This window comes from Penicilliopsis zonata, assembly GCF_001890105.1.
Source record: "Penicilliopsis zonata CBS 506.65 unplaced genomic scaffold ASPZOscaffold_5, whole genome shotgun sequence".
Lineage (NCBI taxonomy): Eukaryota > Fungi > Ascomycota > Eurotiomycetes > Eurotiales > Aspergillaceae > Penicilliopsis > Penicilliopsis zonata.
Genome location: NW_019208915.1, coordinates 1,069,190 through 1,082,258, shown reverse-complemented (window position 1 = coordinate 1,082,258; position 13,069 = coordinate 1,069,190). Strand labels below are relative to the sequence as shown.

Genomic DNA, 13,069 nt, shown 5'->3' with positions numbered 1-13,069 from the left:
AAATCTTTCACTTCATCATTCTAGGCATAGTCCATAGAAGAAATGCCAGCTACGACTGATAAGACTGGCTCTTGAGCTGGTATGCGCCTCCACTACTCATCCCCGGCAATGTCCCTATCGAAGTCCGGATCACGCCGGAGACCATTGTAGACAGGTCTATCGAGGAGGTTCTAGACATAGTCAGCATGAACGACGAAATGAGAGAAATCATCAAGGAATTACCCCAGTTACCCAAGATGGTGGTAGACGGGGTTGGTCATCAGAACTGATAGACTCGACAATAGAACCGGCGGGAGTAGCGGAGCGAGGGTCCAAGTCGGAGTCGGTAGATTCAGACGGTTCATAGCCAGAGTCTGTTTCGAATCCCGACCCAGAGTGGTCCCAAGAGTGAATCGAGTGAATCGAGTTAATTGAGCCAATGGTATTTTCGATACTAGTCTCGGCGAAGGAACGGCTTGCAGTTTCGTCGGGGGTATAAAAGACGTCCGAGGCAGTATCGGACTCACTCTTAGAGTCATGCTGGTCGGCGTCAGCGTCAGCGTCAGCATCGGCATCGGCATCGGCATCAGTAATATGCATTTTCGTATTCATCAAACTGGTCGTTTCAAGAAGATGCCCCGCCAGTTTACGCTGAGAGTCGAGCACATCCTCGACCAGATACGGCTGATTCGCCATGAGCTCTGCATCGCGTGCATCCTTGTCTTCCGGACGGATGCGCTGGTCCGAGGCACGCAGCTGGCTCAGGCCGTACAGGAGGGCGAGACGGTGGGTGCTCGGGGGATGGCTTAGGGTCTTTGTGATGGAGAAGACGCGAGCCACGTCGCAGAAGAGATGGACGGCGGGGTGTCCACGCGCGAGAGCCAGCCAGACGGCAACCTTGTAGATCAAGTTTATGGCGGAGGAGTTTTCACAGGAACTCTCCTCTGGGAAATATTCCTCTGGGAAATATTCCTCTGGGAAACCCTCTGGGAAACCTTCCGGGACTGGAGGGGGATCGAGAGACTTGGGAGGCAGCCAGCCACGGGCGATGGCCTTGTCTGGATCCAACGTGCGGACGCGGTCTTTGTGGTATCGTTCGAGATAGTTGAGCGGGTTTTGCTTGTGGGGGAAGTCGTCCCATGTCATGGTATCTTTGCAACTTTGCAACCGTTGCTCCTTCATGCTGAGGTGCATTGTGTTGCAGGTCTCTCCGATAATGGGGTTCAACATTGCAGGCGTTCCGATCCAGGTATGGCCTTGTGCGTTAATACGTTTTCTTTTTGAAAGAGAGATGAAGAGAAGGATACCTTTTTTGATGTGCATGACTTCGCTCTCGACAGACTCTTTGAAAGTCTCCAAGACGGTGATCGAGGCCTCGAGCTGCTTGGACATCTCCTCCGTGTAGTGGCGCCGGTTGTGAATCCAAAAGACGCGTTTATCTTCGTCGGAGGAGGCATCGATCCGTAGGGGCGCCAACAGCTTCCTGAGCACCTCCAACTGCGAGCCCAGATAGCTTTTTTCCACCATGGCGCCCTCGGCCACACAGACTACATCCCTGGGCGCGAGGTTGTTCCTCCAGGGGTGCCGGTCTTGCAGCCAGGCGACCATCGACTGCTGTGTCTGCTCCATCTCGTCCCAGGGCTGGAGGAGGATGAGCAGCAGGTGGGCGCAGGAACCGGGGAACAGGCCATCATCTTTCAAGCGAGGCAGCCAGGAGGCCACGAGGTCGGCAAACGTGGAGGCGTTGACGCGCCAGTCCCGGGAGACCTGGACGATCTGGGCACGCAGGGCTTGAATCTCGTCTTCGTACACCTTGGGCGAGTCGTCGCTTGAGTCGGAGCTCGAGGTGGCACCGGAGGCGATCGAGTATTTCTCTATCTCGGCGTCCCAGTCCGAACGGGGGCTACCGTTGACGGGGGACATCAGCGTGAGATCCATCAATAAGGGAAGCAATCTCTCTAGCTGTGACAGCATGGAGATATACAGGATGAAAGAAAGACATGAGAAAGAAGATGAAGAGGTTAAGACTTACAAGTGAGAGCAAATGAGTTGAATTGTGCAGTGGTTGCTTGTGCCGATGAAGATATCCCAAGAAAGATGGTGTAGTGCTACTTAACCCTTCACATATCTATCTACCTATGCTCTAGCTATATAATGGATAGCAGACAGTAGACAGTAGATAGTAAATAGTAAATAGTTAGATAAATAAATCTAAACCTATGTAGAGATAATATTATAGTAACAAGATTATTTTATATATTATTTACCTAGATATCTAACTATAGTATAATATTTACATCTACTCTCCTTAGATATAGCCACCTACCTGCAATACTATCCACAACATACTAGTTACTTCTATCTATACCACCATGCCTCCAATATTTCCTCCATGTCTGTTCCTTAGCGTACTCGTAAATAACTACTAACTACCTATTGACTCTTCTACATATAGACTATCTTATCACTACCTGGTTCGCTCCGCAAGTGGGCCGACGATCAGTGATCATCAGGGCTGATGACGATCGAGCGCTAAACTTGCACCGTTGAATACAGCAACCCTGGGTACACTTGTTTTCCTGTCATACCTTATTTTATCTCCCTGACTGACCATGAGACCGGATCTCTGCACCAGAGAGATAAAAAAAAAGAGCTGGAGAGAGTGTGGATGCTGTACGACCTGGCTGCCTCCCTGCTGTCGGTTCCAAGGTTGTCTTAGACGTATGCCTGTACCGTACGGTAAGAAACGGGGGACACAGCCAAGGCGCTCAGGGTCCTACCAGGTAGTACTACTAACCTAGTTACCTAGTAAGTACCTAGTAATAGACTAAATGGTACCTAGGTAATGACTCTGTATTTTAGGCAACCATATAGTACCTAATATACTAGGTAGGTACTTATTGGAATATACTACCTTTATATAATCCATACTACCTCATATAAACTATGGATAATTACCTGTATTATACGTACCATCTGTTCTAAAAAAAGACGTGCTAGGCCTCCCTCCCCTGATTGGCCTGTAGCCTCGGATCAGATGCTTTGTTGGTGGTTCTGCATCCGCCGATGACGCCATTCGCTCCGTCTCTGCCAATCAAGGTCCAGGCCGCGTGTTTACCTTAGGTGGTATTAAATACAGATAGTTACAGGTACCTTACTAAATACAGATACTAGTTACTAGGGTACCTAGGTACCTAGTAACTACTAGAGCTACTACTGTTACTACCTGGTAACTACCTAGTTAACTAACTAGTACTAAGGTAGGTACTAGGTACCTTTAGTACTAAGTAAGTTATATGGTAATACTGTAACCAAAGGTACCCTAGGTAGGTACTAGGTAGTTCTATTGAGGTTCCAGGTTATTGATGTTATTAACTAGGGATACTCCTAGATGGAGCAGATCTGTACATTTATATTATAGACTTGCAGACTATACAGAGTACAGAGTACAGACTCCAGACTGCAGAGTCCTCTCACTAACGTCATTCTGCATGGAAAGCCCTGCCTGAAAGAAATTATTCCCAGACATATGCCTTCCTCTTGGCATATTTGTTCAATTGTCTCGACCCCCCGGCGGAGGGCGGATGCTCTAGAAAAAAAGAACTATTCCTATTATTCAACTGACCCAGTCATCCTCCCTTTTCCTCCTCCTCCTCCTCCTCCCCCCTCCCTCTCTCTGTTTTCTCGCTCTCCCTCCCCCTCCTCTCCTGAATTTCTCGCTCCCTCTCCCTCTCTCTTTCGCTCTTACATATTGTCGACTCTCGTTTAATTGACTCCTGGATCCCACTTTTCTCTCGTTGTGCCCTTTTTTTCTTCCTTGTTTCAACTCCCTCTCTCCCCCGGCCTAGTCCGGCCCCAGTCGAATCCTCCACCGTCAGTCTAGATCAGGGTAGAACGTCATGGTTCGCTCGCGTGGTAAGTGGACACGCCAAAAGCCGTTGCGGAATGTTATCGAGATCGAACGAGAATATCTGACGATTGGGGATTGACCTGGGCGTCTTGCCCTGGTCTTCCTTTCCCCCCCCCTTACGTTGCAGTCTTCTCCTTCATTTCGGCTTTGGGCGGCTCTTCCCGCGATTCGGATACGGGCCAGCAACACCACAACCACCACCGCCGCCGTCGTCGTCCGCTCTCCAAGTCGGTCTCCCACATTCAGAATGTCGAGAAAACGTCATCTGCCACGTTGCTGTCGTCGTCACCGTCACCGGCACTCTTTGTCTCGGAAACCAGTGGTGGAATACCCTCTCCCGCGTCCGACCGACAGAGCTCGCGGGCCTCCGTTGCTCTGACCTACAGCCCGCCCCTGGTGGACGTGGCCGACGATACCCTGCCGGAACTCTCGCCGATCTTCACGTTTCTCAACAGTCATAGCAACAAGCGTTATCAGGAGGGTTATTTTCTGAAGCTCAACGATCTGGATATCCGTAAGCCGCCCGCGGAACTGAACCGAACCGAGCTGAGCTGAGCTGACACTGGAGCACACAGATGGCCGCCCATGCCCGGATCGCCAGTGGCTGGAATGCTATGCCCAACTGGTTGGAACGGTCCTTTCCCTCTGGGACTCGGCTGCGCTGGACGCTGCCGAGAACGAAGGCGAAGTTCCCTCGACCTTTATCAATCTGGCGGACGCCTCGATCAAGATGGTGCGTTGCATTTGGTTGAAAAACAAGAGACAAAAAAAAGAAAAAAAAAAAGAAAAAGATGCTAAGAAGATAGATTGAAACCCTCCCGACGCAAAGCGAAAAAATGCAACCGTTGAAAAATATCCTCAGCATCTCGTCCGCGGGCAAGAACCGATATCTCCTTCATTTTCCTTCCCTCCACGCCCTGACGCAGTGGACCGCCGCCATCCGGCTCGCCATGTTCGAGCACGTCTCGCTCTACGAAGCCTACACCGGCTCTATCATCGCCGGCAAGGGCAAAATGCTCAACAACATCCGCACCATCATGGAACGTTGCAAGTTCAAGCACGAGGACTGGGCCCGCGTGCGCTTCGGAGCCGGAACGCCCTGGCGGCGATGTTGGTTCGTCATCCATCCCCCCAACGAGAAGGAGATGCAGAAGCTGCAGAAGGCTTCCAAGAAGAAATCTGCCTATACCCGCGCCCCGCACACTCTCACCGGCACCATCGAGTTCTACGAGTCTAAGAAGACCAAGAAGGCCCAGCCCATCGCCACCATCACCCACGTCTACTCCGCCTATGCCATCTATCCGCAATCGAAACCCCTCATCGATCAGTCCACCCTGGTCAAGCTGGAAGGCCACATCAGCGTCCCCTCGAGGCCCCAATCCACCGAGGGCTTTGTCTTCATCATGCCCGAAGTCCATCCCGCCGTGTCCGGCTTGGAGATGATGCTGCGTTTCCTCTTCCCCACCTTCGACACCTTTGGCCTCTACGGACGCCCAACCCGCCTGGTCGCCGACACAACTCACCAAAAGAGCATCATGTTCGCCTTCCCCAAACGCCGCCGCTATGGCTACCTGGATACCCTGGATGTGGCCGGTCTGATCCACACCGCCGGAAGTGAGAATTGGAGTGAGGCCGAATGGAGACGACAGCTCAAGGAGGCCACTGCCCGCCGCATGGCCGCCGGCGGTGGTGGTGGTCTTGGTGGTGGTGGTGGTGGTGGTGGCAGCAGTGAGTCGAGTAGCGTTTCTGGCCGTAGGAACCGCCACCGTGCCAGTCTTCCACCGCATAGCGAGATCGTCCGTTCTCGGCTCCTGCGACACGCAACCTCCCGTGATGACCAGTCTGACTCGAATCAATCCGGGAGTGGCAGTCTGTTGGACGGACCCCGCCCCGCAGGCCCCCCGCCACCCTCTCATAATCGGGGTCAGTCCGATACCACGGGTCTCAAGTCCAGCAAAAAGAGGTCTTCTCAAGATTTCCTCATCCAAGAGAACTCGCCGCATTCCTCGGTGCAGGAACTCAACCGGCCGGGAGCCGCGCTCTACGTCGTCAATGACACCGAGGAAGGCAGCGGCTCAGACAGCGAGAGAGATCAAGCGGAAGCCACCCAGGCCGATGTGCTCGAGGGTGACATGCGGTTGAACTCACCCTTGGCACCCGTCGCCCTTCCACCCGCGTTTGCCCACGCTCCGGGGGCCGTGCCACCCAGCCGTCCACAGCCATCCCCAGAGCTTCAAAAGGCCAAGAATCGCATGTCAAACGGCACTCTCTCCCAGCTGGTTGCCGCTGCAGCCGCTGGCAACCGCCACGATGACAGCGAGGGGGATATCGGGGAGAGAGGTATGGGCCAGATGATGAGTACTACTTCCACCCCACCGGCTGTCCCGGAGCATCGGTATGAGAATACGGTGGCCAGCAGCACGGAGAGAGTCGCCTTCATTCCACCCGCCGATCACAGTCGCCTTCGGTTGGATATTCCCATCAGCGTGAAGCGCAAGCCGGTTCCCCAGCCGTCAGCCCCCCCCATACAGGAGACTCCCATCTCGGCGAAGGAACCTAGCTTCGAAGACCTGCGGCATACCATGGACGAAGATGCTCTGAGCCGAGTGGGTCTGCGGCAACTGGCCTCCATCTCGCCGGACAAGGACATCCATCCGGACGAGGACAGCACGTACGATGACGCATCCACGGCTTCGCCCGATTACGCCAGCACCCACGAGTCGGTGTATAGCAAGCGTTCCGCCACCTCCGTGCCTAAGCCGCGGATGGGGGTGATGAAGACGGTGGGAGAGCAGCCCAAGAGCGATCTCGTCATCGGCGATGGCCGTTACGCTGTCGAACAGGACAAGCTCGAGTCCACCTTCGATCTCCCTGCGGTGGACTTTGGTCCTACGCTGGCTCTCCTGCCCACGACACGCCGGCCTAGCACGTCGGATACGCTCAAAGCGTTTGAGACGCACAAGAGAAATCCCGATTTGACAGCAGCGGAGGACTCGAACGAAAAGCGATACTCCCTAGGCGCGGGTGACCATAACCATACCCGGTCGGGATCTCGAGGAGAAGAGTTCCGTCGCAGCATGCTGTGGCAGCCGGGCATGGCGGTTGCGCGACCGGAGAGCCCGGGATCCGGCTTGACCCCGGAACAGTTCGTCCAGCAACGTGCCAGAGCCATGACGCCGCCGCTGTACGTACCACACCACAATCACAATCGATCGTCATCGATGTCCCCCCCGCCTCCGCAGCAGCAACCACAACTACAACTACAACAACGCCCTGTGACATCACATCTGGGTGGTGTTATGGGGCAAGGTGCTGCCTCGCCGCCGCTGTCGCCGCCGTCGCGTCCTCAATCCCGCGGGGCCAGCAGTCTGATGAACTACAACGACATCTCGTCGCACCTGTCCGCCCGTGAACAGGAACATGTGGCTCGCGTGACAGGATCTTCGTTCTTCAACCTCTCCGCTGACAACAGCCGGCCCGAGGCCCCCGTGAACCCACGGGGTCTCGTGAGCGTCATCGATGCCCGGGAACGCGAGAAGCGAAGCTTCAAGGAGGGCCTTGCAGCGCCCAATCCTATGGTACAGCAGGCCATTGCTCAACGGCAACATATGTTCCACCAGCAACAACAACAGCAGCAGCAGCAGCAGCAGCATTACGCTCTTTCATCCCAACCCGCCACGCCCTCCATGTATGGCGGCGCACCCCCCATCCCCCCCCAACATGGCCACCAACAGAGCCTCTACAGTATCCCCACCGCAAGCCACACCTGGGACGCTCTCAGCCAGATGCCGCGCGCAGATGAACCCCGCCGTCAGTCGTGGTACGGGCCCTTTGTCCCTACCTCGCAGGGGACTCCTAGCCCGCCGGCCTACCAGGGGCACCCCCAACAACAACAGCAGCAACAGCAGTATAACCAGCATATCAACTATTTCAGCAACTACCCAAATGCATGAATACGTGCCTCCTTTCTCTACCATCTAAGCATTGAATTCTAGATGCACCTCTTTTCATTTCATGTGACTTCTTTTCCTTACGCACCCTGCACATAGCATCTCATACAAGACTTCGCTCGTCACTCATTAGAGCGCACCTTGCTAACCTTGCTACCTTTGCCACTTTCCTGTCCTCCTTCCTGTTGGTTTTGTTTCATCATGCCGCCTTCTCTCGAGTCCAACAATGCATCGCACGGGGAGTTGAGGGGGTGGGTGGCGTCTCGGTCTCGATCTGGGAAGATTCTTCTCTTCATTTGCTCTCTCTCTCTCTCTCACACACACACACATTTCTTATTTAACTCATTGTACATAATTTTACTACATAGTTGGATGACTTCCAGGCAAAACCATTTATGGGTGGTTGAGACCTGACTATGGAGTAGACCTTTCACTTCAACAATAAACAAACAGCTGTTTTACTACCTTTTTTTATCTTACTCTCTCTCTCTCTCTCTCTCTCTCTCTCTACTGAGCCTATTCAAATGCATGTATTTCAACAGTTAGATCACAGATATGAAAAAGAAGAAGAAAAAAATCCCAAACGCCAGCTGGTAATCGCTATACTTTCTCTTTTTTTTCCCCCCGGATAGGTAGGTTTCTTATATTCCCCGTCCAACCTATGGCACAACCTTAGTTGGAATGCAACTTCTTCACCCGCAAGGCACCCTCGTACAGGCCCCGATCCAGCGCCGCCGCAACGGTCAAAGTGCCGCCGATGATGGCGCAGACGCCGGTGAGGAAGCCCGTGAACTTCTTGGGCCGGGCCTCGCGATTGATCACCTTCATCGGCGAAATGTCATAGTTGAAGAAAACGCCGGGGATCCCGCCCGCAGCGTGCAGGCGCTCTTGGTGACCCTCGGCCGCGTCGTTTCCACCTCCCAGGGAGCGTTTGTGCGACGTCACAGAGTACTGGTGCGTTTCAATACTGCCCTGCGTGCCAGACACGAGGCCTTGGGAGCCCAGCGGGATCTGATCATGGGCACTGTGGAGGGCCGTCGAGAGCAGCGGATCCCATCCGAGAGGGAGGTACGAGGTCGACACCACCTTGACAAAGTACATGTAGTTGAACGCCGGCTCGTCGGTTGCCTGCTCCGTGCCATCCAGCGGGTTTGTGTGGTGGTGATCAGTCCACTGCCAGCGGTCTGACAGCTCGTCCGGTAGCTGAGGCCCGAAGCGCAGCTGGTGAATCTGGTGAGTCATGGTGTGTCTATCCGCAGGTGCCAGGTTGGGGTCAGAGTAGGTCTCGAGGTCGTGGGCGTGGATGTTGCCGCTGGTGAAACTGCGGCCTGGGGCAATGTGGAAGTTGCCCACCACCTTGTTGACCCGGACGACACCCTCCAGACGGCATCCCTCCTTGCGCTGCGCTTCAATCCTCTCCCCATATCCTTCGCGCTCGCACTGTTCGACATTCTCGCCCTTTCCAAAGGCCCATGACTTCTGCGCATAGGCTTCCCGAACCTCGTCACATGTGTTACAACACCCCTGTTTGATTGCATTGGAAGGTGCTGAGGCTCCATAGCAGCCGCCGCAATAGTCGGGGTCAAGATGGTTCGCGCTTGCATCCGGAGAGTGGCTGATCACAAAATCATCAGGTTTTCGCAAGTCCATGAAAAAGAAAGAAACAAAAAACAAGAAGAACAGTAGAAGCTTACAGATCCAAGGCCGAGATGTCCAGAACCTGGCCACCTTGGCTCAGGCGCACCTTGTTGATACCATGCACGACGCCGGTTTGCTGTTCACCAGACACGTCCATCACGTCAAGGGTCAACATCTCGCAGGGGAGCCGCGGGAAGGTGATGTTCATATGAATCTCCATTCTCTCGCCTGTGTGACCAGTACCATGAGCCATTGCCTCTTCAAACCGACAGTCGTAACCATTCCTGAACAAACTAACCTCTCGACTTATCAACCACTAGCTCCGGGAGCACCACAACCCGTCTGTAGTCCACCCATTCTCCCCACACCAGCCACAGGATCACCAGCAACGAGCCGATGGTGATGATCCCCCCCGAGGTGGTACGGATGCGAGCATCCTCGACTGTCTTAGCAAAGGCATCGAGCCTAGTAAACCGCGATTTGGCAGGCATTGTGATGGATCATTGACGAGCTCGTTCTTCGGCCTGTTCGTTCAACCGCCCGCGATAGACGTCTAGACCACCGTTAGTCACTGTGCTACACGGATCCATACACCCTCGAGTAAACCACCACTTACCTGAGCGGGCGTCAGCACAGCAAGATCGCAGCCGTGCTCCCAAGTCAATTGCTGGTCGCAGAGAGAGAAGACCAGAGGTACCTGAAGATCGTACCTTCCTCGGACGGTCCGGCGGAGAGTGTGTCGCTCCTGCCTGTATTGGACAATACGTGAAAGGACAGAGTACAGCTTCTGATTGGCTGCGATACTCGCCCCACAGCCCTTCTTTACCTGCATGTCCACGTGACCTACCGCAGAGCCCCCCCCGGTCACGTGGTGCGGCGTCTGCCTGAATGATGGACGTCAACGTTTGCTCTTTGTGGGCGACGACGGTTTCCTTTCAACAAACAACCGGGCTGTAGGCCAGTCAGTCTGTTTCTGGCTCGCGTGTGAAAGACGCTTTTACTCCTCGAACGCGCTTTGACTCGACTGCCTGCGGCTTTCTGGTCTCCAGTGCATGCCGGACAGGGATCGCAAAAATTGAGGCGCTCGGCGCTGAATCCCTCCTACTCGATTTCGACTCCGTTGCCTTCCCACACGCTCGTTCCGCTATTCTGTCATTATCTCACGCTTTCGAAATGCCGGCGATGAGCAATATGAGGCCCTCCAGGGGGACCCGGGGCCGGTCGAACGCGCCTGATCGGGGAGGAATTCGCAAACGAGGCGCCGCAACCCGCACTGATCGAGATGGAGATCTGGACATGGATGGAGGAGGAGGCGCTGGGCGCGGTGGCAAGCGGGCACGAGGTGATTCGGGACGAAGCAGAGGCGACTCTGGACGGCCGCCGGCGCGTGACCGTACGGCGAATGCCATCCAGAGGGCGATCGCCAGCAGCTCCAAGGCGCAGGCCAACATCCGACAGGCGAAAGGAGGGGGCGTTTCGGGGGGGTTACGGCAGGCCAGAGTGCGTGGCTGGCGACAAAGCAAGGCGGCCTCAAACCCCGACGGAGGCGTCGAAAGCCTGATTGCCTTTCTCGAAAAGAAACTCTCCCCACCGGACTCGAAAGCTGGCGCGCGCGCAAGGATAACCAAGGTATGTGCAACACCACGATTGGCGGTCACCGACAATGGACACTCGCAGCGTCGTCTCTTCCGGGTGTGTTCGATGATGCTATAGAAAACGACGACGGTCGACGAAACTTCTCCTCATCGGCTCTTCGCGCGTTCATTTCCCTAAGGGTGACCTGCGGGCTGTCAAGGTCTCTCTTTACGCCTTGCTAACGTTCCTTCATTAGTCGCGTGTCGATGGAGACGCTCTCATAGTTTCTATTCGCCCGGAGTTCATGGACCGGATGCTCAACCTGGATGGATTTAGCTTTGCAGGCGCCTCGCTGTCCATCGAAGCGTACGGCGACTCAACCAACGGCGATGCCCCATCCACGGCCGATACTAAAGCAAAGATGACGGCGATTTTGGGCAAGCGGTACTATCAGCAGACAAAATTGTTGGATCTATCGAAGCTCGGCAGCGACCCGGATCTGCTGTCGATGGGCGTCTTTAACAGCACCTCGACCGAATCCAAATTTTTCCCAGCATTGATGAAAGTCTGGGAGATGACTTGGGATAGCGCAGCCAAGCGGCGTGAAGCGGTGGAGAGTGTCAGCCTCGCAGACAATCAGCTGGCCAATATCTCCGTTGTTACGACTCTCGCCCAGACGTTCCCCGACTTGAAGAACCTCGACCTTTCGAATAACAACTTTAAAGACTCCCAGGCCCTCTTGGCATGGCGGTGGAAGTTCCGTAGCCTGGAATTCCTTGACCTGACCGGTTCGCCGTTCTCTGCCGATCCCACGTTCAAAGACACCATGCTCAAATGGTACCCACGGTTACGGGTGCTGAACAACATCGAGGTGCGCACTGCCGAAGAACTGGCTGCGCTGAAGAAAACGCCGATCCCTGTCCAGGGACCCTACTTCCAGGACGAATCGCAGATCGCCGAGAACTTTGTTAAGGCCTTTTTCGTCGGGTACGACAACGATCGCAACGATCTCCTTAATGGTATTTACGATGCGCACTCCGTCTTCTCTCTCAACGTCAACCCATCGGCCCCCCGTGCGCACCAGACGGGTACAGCGGGATGGGACCAGTACATCAAGAAAAGTCGCAACCTGCTCAAAATTAGTCACCTCCCTGCTCGCATGTCTCGGGTGTTTACCGGTGTGCAGAAGATCCGCGAAGTCTGGGACACGTTGCCCAAAACCCAGCACCCAGACGTCCTGGCCCATCCGGAACAGTGGCTAATCGAGTGCCATCCGATCCCAGGGCTTCCTGACCCTTCCGGCCAGAGCGGAACAGGTGTCGGCGGTCTCCTGATCATGATTCACGGCAAATTCGACGAAATCCACTCCAACAACCAGGTGGAAACCCGCAGCTTTGACAGGACCTTCATTCTGGGACCCGGTGGCGGTGTGGGTGGCTTACGGGTCCTCAGCGATGTCTTGAGCCTGCGTGCATATGGCGGTAATGAGGCGTGGACTCTGGAAACAGCTGCCATTCCCCCACCGGCAGCAGCAGCTCCTCTAGCCCAGCAACAGCCCCCGGCCCCTGAAGGCTATGGCCACCCAGCTCCTGGAAAGACCGACACCCAGGTCCAGCAGGAACAGTTGGTTCTCCAGATGAGTGCGAAGACGAACATGACTCTGCAATACTCGGAGATGGCTTTGTCCAGTAACGGCTGGAACGTAGAGTCTGCGCTCAAAAACTTCGAGGAACTCAAGGTATGTTCCGACAGACTGCTCTTAAGGATTCTTTGTGTACATTGCTGACTCTTTCCTCCCCTCAGGCCCAAGGTCAACTCCCTCCAGATGCCTTCCTCCCGGTTGTCCAGTAAAAGCCATTAACACATACTTTTGCTGCGAGACCATCTTCAACCACATAAAAAAAAAAACACCCAACGGACCGTCTGCTGCTCTTGTCATTTTTTTTTTCTTTCTTTTTTTTTGACTTCTACGATCTGAAAATATCTGAATTGCATGGCTTGGGCGAATGGCTACATC

At 54.6% G+C, this 13,069-nt stretch overlaps 5 protein-coding genes across 5 annotated transcripts; 2 read left to right on the top strand and 3 right to left on the bottom strand.

The window, feature by feature from the left end:
- Positions 1-23: 23 nt before the first annotated feature.
- ASPZODRAFT_24729 (hypothetical protein) lies at positions 24-2,061 on the bottom strand. The gene is made up of 4 exons (XM_022727973.1): positions 2,012-2,061; positions 1,287-1,882; positions 223-1,235; positions 24-170 (listed from the first exon to the last, which is right to left on the bottom strand). The coding sequence occupies exons 2-4, from the start codon at positions 1,606-1,608 to the stop codon at positions 93-95; spliced, it is 1,413 nt and encodes a 470-aa protein (XP_022582349.1). The 5' UTR covers positions 1,609-1,882; positions 2,012-2,061; the 3' UTR covers positions 24-92.
- Positions 2,062-3,665: 1,604 nt separating this feature from the next.
- On the top strand, positions 3,666-8,242 carry ASPZODRAFT_131430 (hypothetical protein). The gene is made up of 4 exons (XM_022722764.1): positions 3,666-3,894; positions 4,017-4,403; positions 4,465-4,622; positions 4,696-8,242. The coding sequence occupies exons 1-4, from the start codon at positions 3,879-3,881 to the stop codon at positions 7,840-7,842; spliced, it is 3,708 nt and encodes a 1,235-aa protein (XP_022582348.1). The 5' UTR covers positions 3,666-3,878; the 3' UTR covers positions 7,843-8,242.
- Positions 8,243-8,420: 178 nt separating this feature from the next.
- On the bottom strand, positions 8,421-10,055 carry ASPZODRAFT_131429 (hypothetical protein). The gene is made up of 3 exons (XM_022722762.1): positions 9,776-10,055; positions 9,534-9,705; positions 8,421-9,454 (listed from the first exon to the last, which is right to left on the bottom strand). The coding sequence occupies exons 1-3, from the start codon at positions 9,966-9,968 to the stop codon at positions 8,512-8,514; spliced, it is 1,308 nt and encodes a 435-aa protein (XP_022582347.1). The 5' UTR covers positions 9,969-10,055; the 3' UTR covers positions 8,421-8,511.
- A 340-nt stretch (positions 10,056-10,395) lies between these two features.
- On the bottom strand, positions 10,396-11,106 carry ASPZODRAFT_131428 (hypothetical protein). Its single transcript, XM_022722761.1, has one exon. It carries the CDS (start codon positions 10,926-10,928, stop codon positions 10,638-10,640), a length of 291 nt encoding a protein of 96 aa, XP_022582346.1. The 5' UTR covers positions 10,929-11,106; the 3' UTR covers positions 10,396-10,637.
- Positions 10,967-13,004, top strand: ASPZODRAFT_131426 (hypothetical protein). The gene is made up of 2 exons (XM_022722760.1): positions 10,967-12,790; positions 12,856-13,004. Exons 1-2 carry the CDS (start codon positions 11,357-11,359, stop codon positions 12,901-12,903), a joined length of 1,482 nt encoding a protein of 493 aa, XP_022582345.1. The 5' UTR covers positions 10,967-11,356; the 3' UTR covers positions 12,904-13,004.
- Positions 13,005-13,069: the final 65 nt, after the last annotated feature.

Coding starts and splice junctions, on each gene's coding strand:
- ASPZODRAFT_24729 (XM_022727973.1), bottom strand. CDS start 1,608: ATGGAGCAGACACAGCAGTCGATGGTCGCCTGGCTGCAAGACCGGCAC. Junction 1,236..1,286: donor AGTCATGCACATCAAAAAAG/GTATCCTTCTCT, acceptor TTAACGCACAAG/GCCATACCTGGATCGGAACG. Junction 171..222: donor CACCATCTTGGGTAACTGGG/GTAATTCCTTGA, acceptor GACTATGTCTAG/AACCTCCTCGATAGACCTGT.
- ASPZODRAFT_131430 (XM_022722764.1), top strand. Junction 4,404..4,464: donor GCTCAACGATCTGGATATCC/GTAAGCCGCCCG, acceptor TGGAGCACACAG/ATGGCCGCCCATGCCCGGAT. Junction 4,623..4,695: donor CGGACGCCTCGATCAAGATG/GTGCGTTGCATT, acceptor CTAAGAAGATAG/ATTGAAACCCTCCCGACGCA.
- ASPZODRAFT_131429 (XM_022722762.1), bottom strand. CDS start 9,968: ATGCCTGCCAAATCGCGGTTTACTAGGCTCGATGCCTTTGCTAAGACA. Junction 9,706..9,775: donor AGTGGTTGATAAGTCGAGAG/GTTAGTTTGTTC, acceptor CTGGTCACACAG/GCGAGAGAATGGAGATTCAT. Junction 9,455..9,533: donor GACATCTCGGCCTTGGATCT/GTAAGCTTCTAC, acceptor TTTTGTGATCAG/CCACTCTCCGGATGCAAGCG.
- ASPZODRAFT_131428 (XM_022722761.1), bottom strand. CDS start 10,928: ATGTTGGCCTGCGCCTTGGAGCTGCTGGCGATCGCCCTCTGGATGGCA.
- ASPZODRAFT_131426 (XM_022722760.1), top strand. CDS start 11,357: ATGGACCGGATGCTCAACCTGGATGGATTTAGCTTTGCAGGCGCCTCG. Junction 12,791..12,855: donor AAAACTTCGAGGAACTCAAG/GTATGTTCCGAC, acceptor TCCTCCCCTCAG/GCCCAAGGTCAACTCCCTCC.